The sequence below is a fragment of the Equus caballus genome, chromosome 6 (assembly GCF_041296265.1).
Source record: "Equus caballus isolate H_3958 breed thoroughbred chromosome 6, TB-T2T, whole genome shotgun sequence".
Classification (NCBI taxonomy): domain Eukaryota; kingdom Metazoa; phylum Chordata; class Mammalia; order Perissodactyla; family Equidae; genus Equus; species Equus caballus.
The window spans coordinates 37,162,268-37,168,267 of NC_091689.1; the positions used below are offsets into that span (position 1 = coordinate 37,162,268).

General features: G+C 36.3%; 1 protein-coding gene across 1 annotated transcript; it reads right to left on the reverse strand.

Annotated features, from left to right (window-relative positions):
* Nucleotides 1-838: 838 nt before the first annotated feature.
* LOC138924890 (olfactory receptor 2T29-like) lies at nt 839-1,801 on the reverse strand. Its single transcript, XM_070271994.1, has one exon. The coding sequence runs from the start codon at nt 1,799-1,801 to the stop codon at nt 839-841; it is 963 nt and encodes a 320-aa protein (XP_070128095.1).
* Nucleotides 1,802-6,000: the final 4,199 nt, after the last annotated feature.

A 6,000-nucleotide genomic window follows, 5' to 3' on the forward strand; every position in this document is an offset into this window, starting at 1 on the left:
TTTGATGTTCTTCCTCTGCTTATTTGTTTAATAAGTTACTTATTTGAAATATCATCTCAGATGCCACCTCATGAAGGGAAACTTCCCTATATCCGGCTTACACACAGGGTTAATATTTTTCCCACAGTACCTTATATGATCTTGGATACTCAGTCTACCACAAGTTACTAACAATCTCAGAGAGGTAAAACACTCACTAGATGCCTTCAAGATTGGACCATGAAGAACAACACAGCCCTCAGTAAATGTGGGCAGATGACAGGATTGTCACAGTAATGATCCACCACATTAAAATGAGCATGATTTCTATGATACACCACTTAAATTGCCACCCAGCAGAAAGTAAGAACTCAAAGAAACTGAGAAAGTCTGATACTTTACTCTTTATTTTTCAGTAATTTCAAGTTTACAGAAGAGTAGCATGAATAAAAATGGTGCAATTAACACTCATATACCCTTTATCTATATTCACCTATTAATATTATAACACTTTGACTTCATCACTTTTTCTCTCTTTAATTCATCAGTTGCACACCTTATGATTTTTTCTCTAAATATTTTCATTATATATTTCCTAAGAATATGAATATTCTCCCACAGAGTCGCAGTGCAGTTATCAACTTCAGAAAACATAACATTGATGCGATTGTATAATATTTTCAATGTAGAAGGAGTATAAAAATGAAGAGCTTTCCAGTACAAGAAAACAAAACCTTCAAAAGGGACGAATACAGGACAACATATGATGGTACAAGAATCTGAGGAACAACATTGGCATGAGGTCTTAAACTTACGATGTGTAGAGAGAAGAAAAATAAACCATTCGTTCCAAAATTTCCTACTTGATAGTTTCTTGAAAGATAGATCCCACACTCAACATTTTCTTTAGAGCTCCTGTGACATCCTTATTCCTAATACTATAGATTAAAGGGTTTAGAACAGGAGTGATTATGGTGTAAAATACAGATACAACCATATCATTCTCAGGTGTGTGGTAGGAGCTGGGGAGCATGTAGTTGTAGGTGGAAGTCCCATAAAAGAGGGTGATCACCATCATATGGGAAGAACAAGTGTTTAAGGCCTTCTTCCACCCCTCTGCTGAGTTCATCCTGTGGATGGTGAGGAGGATAAAAGTATAGGAGCTTGAAATGACTCTCACAGGGATGAGGAGCATGAGTACACGGCACAGGTACATGAGCATCTCATAGAGAGAGGTGTCTGAGCAGGAGAGCTTCATTAAAGCAAGGACCTCACAGAAGAAAAGATGGATCTCCCGGGATCTGCAGAAGGGGAAGGTCATGGTGACAGGTGTGAGCATGAAGCCATCCACTGATCCTAGGAACCAGCAGCCAGACACCAGGAGGAGACACACCTTGTGGTTCATGAGAATAGGATAATGCAGTGGATGGCAGATGGCCACATAACGGTCATAGGCCATGGCAGCTAGAAGGAAACATTCTGAACCTACTAGAGACAGATAGAGAAACATTTGCAACCCACATTCAGGGGCTGAGATCTTATTCACACCCATGACCTGGTCCATCAGCATCTTGGGCACGGTGACAGAAATGTGCATCATGTCCAGGAGAGACAGTTGACTGATGAAAAAGTACATGGGGGTGCGGAGGTGGGCTTGAGAGTATACCAGAAGGATCAGGATGGTGTTTCCAAACAAGGTCGTCAGGAAAACCACAAAAATGACCACACAAAGCAGAAATGGGTGCTTGGATTGGCTGAAGAATCCCACCAGAATGAAATCTGACCATTTGGTGTTGTTGGTCACCCACGTGGTGTTGTCCATGAGATTTCACCTAGATCACCAAGGAGAGCTTTGGGATTAATAGATTGTTCATGGGATATGATTAACAGAAATTAATGATTTGTAATCTTGCGTTTCTGTGTCTGTGTGTGTGGGTGAGTGTACATGCCAACTCAATTATGCTAACAGGAGGTGGTTCCAGGGGTCTGTAGATTTGGCAATTGTAAGTTACGTGAAACTCAACAGTATTACCAGAAAATTAAGAATTTGCAACAGTACGTGAAAAGAATCCTTAAATCACAGCAAGATTGCCGTAGTTCAAGGTCATGAGATTTTCTGATGATAGATAATGTTGTTTATTATCAAGGCGGAAATTTGCAAAATCACTTCCCTATGCAAAAACAAAAGGTAAATCATTTTAAAAAACGATAAATCACACCTCTTATTTCTAGAATAGTTTTTAATAGAAGTCAGAGTAGAATCAATCTCTCTCGTTTAAGGATCCAACTGGGATCCTAAAAACTCGGGAAAGTGTATTTCACATAAGAAAAATTTAGAAAGTAACTGAAACATAATTTGGCGAAATACCATTCTGAAAGTTTGAACACCCTTTGCCTGTAGGATCAAGCTATGCTGTGAGGGTCCGTGGTTGCGTGAAATCACAGAAACAAGTCTTGCTTCTCACCAATGACCAACCTCTTAGATATCCTAGGGACACCAAGTAAGGAGCCAAAACTTTGAGGCTGGACTGTGGCTGTGGGTCCACTTTATCCTCTACCCACCATCTCTCTGTCTACTCAATGAAAAAAGAAGATAATAATGTTTGACCTCAGATAGGGTGAATGTTAAATGAGGTAAAATGATGAAAGTGCTAGGAACATTACTAGTCACAGATGAATAAGTGCATGTAATGTTAGTTTAAAGAGTTAATATCTACAGTACTTACTGCACAGAATGTATGTAAGAGATGGCTGTTACTATTATTGACTTATGAGATGTGTTACTCTGGTTCACCAATCTTAGTATCTATTTATATATATAAGAATTTGGAAAATGGAAAAGCAATCAACTTAATGGGGGAAAATACCTGCACATCATATATCTGATAAGGCATTAATAGTCAAAATATATAAAGGAGTCATACAACTCAATATCAAAAAAGTAACTAATCTGATTAGAAGATGTGCAAAGGATATGGATAGATATTTTTCTAAATAAGACATACAGATGACCAACAGGTAGGTGGAAAGATGCCCAACATCACTAATCATCAAGGAAATGCAAATAAATCCCAGGATGAGATATAACTTCACACCTGTTAGAATGGCTATCACCAAAAAGACAAGCGCTAACAAATGCTGGTGAGGATGTGGAGAAAGAGAACCCCTGTGCACTATTGGTGATGATGTAAATTGGTGCAGCCATTATTGAAAAGACTATGGAGGTTTCTCAAAAAAATTCAAAATAGAACTACCACAGATTCCAGCAATTCTACTTTTAGGTAATTTATCTGAAGAAAACAGAAACACTAACTTGAAAAGATACATATGCACCCCCTTGTTCATTGACTCATTATTTGCAATAGTCAAGATATGAAAACAACCTAAATGTCCATGTATGGATGGATGGATAAAGAAAATGTGGTGTATATATATATATATATATGTGTGTGTGTGTGTGTGTGTGTTTGTGTGTGTGTGTGTATGCATATAACATACATATATATACAATAAAATATTATTCAACAATAAATAATAATGAAATCTTTCTATCTGTGACAACATGGATGGAACCTAAGGGCATTATGTAAGTGAAATAAGTCAGATAGAAAAAGAAAAATAGCACATGATCTCATTTATATGTGGAATCTTAAAAAAGAAAAACAAGCTCATAGGTACAGAGAATAGATTGGTGGTTACTAGAGGCAAAGGATGGGGTGTGAAAAATGGGTGAAGGGAGCCAAAAAAGTACAAACTTACAGTTACAAAATAAATAAGTCATGGTGATGTAATATACAGCATGGCCACTATTGTTAATAATAGTCAATAATACTATATTGTATATTTTGAAGTTGTGAATTAGACTTGAAATTTCCTCATTTTAAGGCTAGTTGTTTCAGTTACTCTAAGAAAAATATATATGTTAATTTTTAAAAGTTCTTTGTTAATCATATTTGCAGTCACAATACTATCACCGAGCTTGAATGTGTTAAATGAGTGTTAAACAGGTTTTTAGAATAAAGCATGAAATAAGAAAACCTAACTCAAAAAAAGAATTTAATTTGAATAATTTCTGTGGTCCCAGACTATATATATGCATAGAAGACTATGTAAATACCTATAAATCCTATATAAATATGTATATCTTCATAAATATATATAAATATGAAATATAAATAAATATGTAATACATATTTCTTATTTTCACCCCGATTAAGGAGAATTTTATGAAGAATCTCATCTCAGTTCTGTCTAGTACATGCTTCTCCAACTTCATCTCCTTAAATTTCATACCATTTGTTCTAAATTTCAGGGAGGACTAGCATTTAGAAGGCCATTGCCATTTACAGAACAAGGCTTCAGTTGTCTTTGCAAATATAATCTGTTATATTGTCTATAGCAATCAACTTTTCATGGAAAATGAGATGCAGAAAGGAAAATTGAACAAGACTGAGATGTCTCTGATGCCAGTTCACTGTTTCTTCTTCTATCTGGCTGCTCACAGCCTATGTATGTCTTAGATGCTGGAGTTGAATCAAAGAAAAGAATTATACCTAGTTACAGATAAGGAGGTCACATCAGTCTTTTCAGGGAGAAATATCATATAAATATGACTTAAAGAAGTCTTAAAAGAGCTACAAAGGTAAATAAGAGAGAACAATAGAAGCAAAATACGTTTGGCCTTTCTAAAGAAAATCAATAATAGCTTTTTCTAACTTTTCTCTTATGGAGATTAAACCATTGCAATTTTTCAATTTCTGACACGTTAAATGCTACATTGTAAAAGTCCTTACTAACAAGAAGGATATTTGACACTTCTTTCTGAGAAAAGTTTAGAAGTGGTTACAATACAGGCATATTTCAATTTCCGAGTTTCAAATACATCTTGTACTCTTGAAATAATTTCAAAGACCAATTACTGTATTCAACTTAATAACAGTCTCATGTTCTGGGGCACTGAAGCATTAGACAGCACTAAAAATGAATTTGATGTCAATATAAATATCCAACAAATCTGGGACACATAGCATTAAAAAAATATGAGCTTGTCAAATTCCACCCCCACTGGCAAATGAAAGCTGAACCCTTAAAAACAGTCCAATAAACACAAAACACACTTGCTGACTGGGTCTATGTTTGTTGTCATAGTGAAACAAGGGCCAGCACAGTGACTGGCACATGCATAGACCTCAAAGTTGTTTTGTGAATAAATGGAGGGGGAGCGGGAGGGCCGATGGGAATTCTGGGCAAATCTTTGTTGCATTTTGGTAAATAGCGGTGACTGTGATCAAGCCACACCAAATAGCCCACCTAGGACACAAGACAGACAAAGGAATACTGTGGACAAGGGAACTGGCCTCCCTGCTCACTCTTAGTCCCCTCTATCTAATTCCTTGAGTTTAATGTAAACAGCTTAGTGCATACTTAAGTTGAGGAATTATTAATAGTGAAGGTAGAAGAATATTGAATCTTTATTTGAAGCTGATAGCATCTCAGCAATTGTCCTATTGCTTTAGCACATTTTATCTTCCCCAAGAGCCTATGAGGTACGTACTCATCGTATTATGTGCCTTTACAGATAAAAACAAATGGGTTTCCAGGGCATCTGCCTACTATCACACAACTAGGCTGATGGAGAACCCATGTCTCAGCTCAAGTGTGGATCCAAGAGCCTGAAATGCTGCCTTAGCTCTCCAGGAACACAGTCCTCCCTGCACAGTCTACACTGTGGGTATTAGCCACTTACTCTCTGTTTCATCTGGAAAAGACAAATATGATTGAGACATTTATTTCAGTGTTCTGACTACCAGAAATAATCCCCACTCAAAATAAAATAAGACCCCCTTTTCCTGTAAAATTTCATTCTCAATAAAACAAAGTTATTGTCCAATAATATAAGAGGAATGTATATTCTTTTGCTCATAGACAATTGGAAATCAATAACTGATTTATGAATAAGTTGCAGAAAATAAGTGATATATAGAAGACTAAAAAAGTACAAATTTTTTTCACCCATAAAAA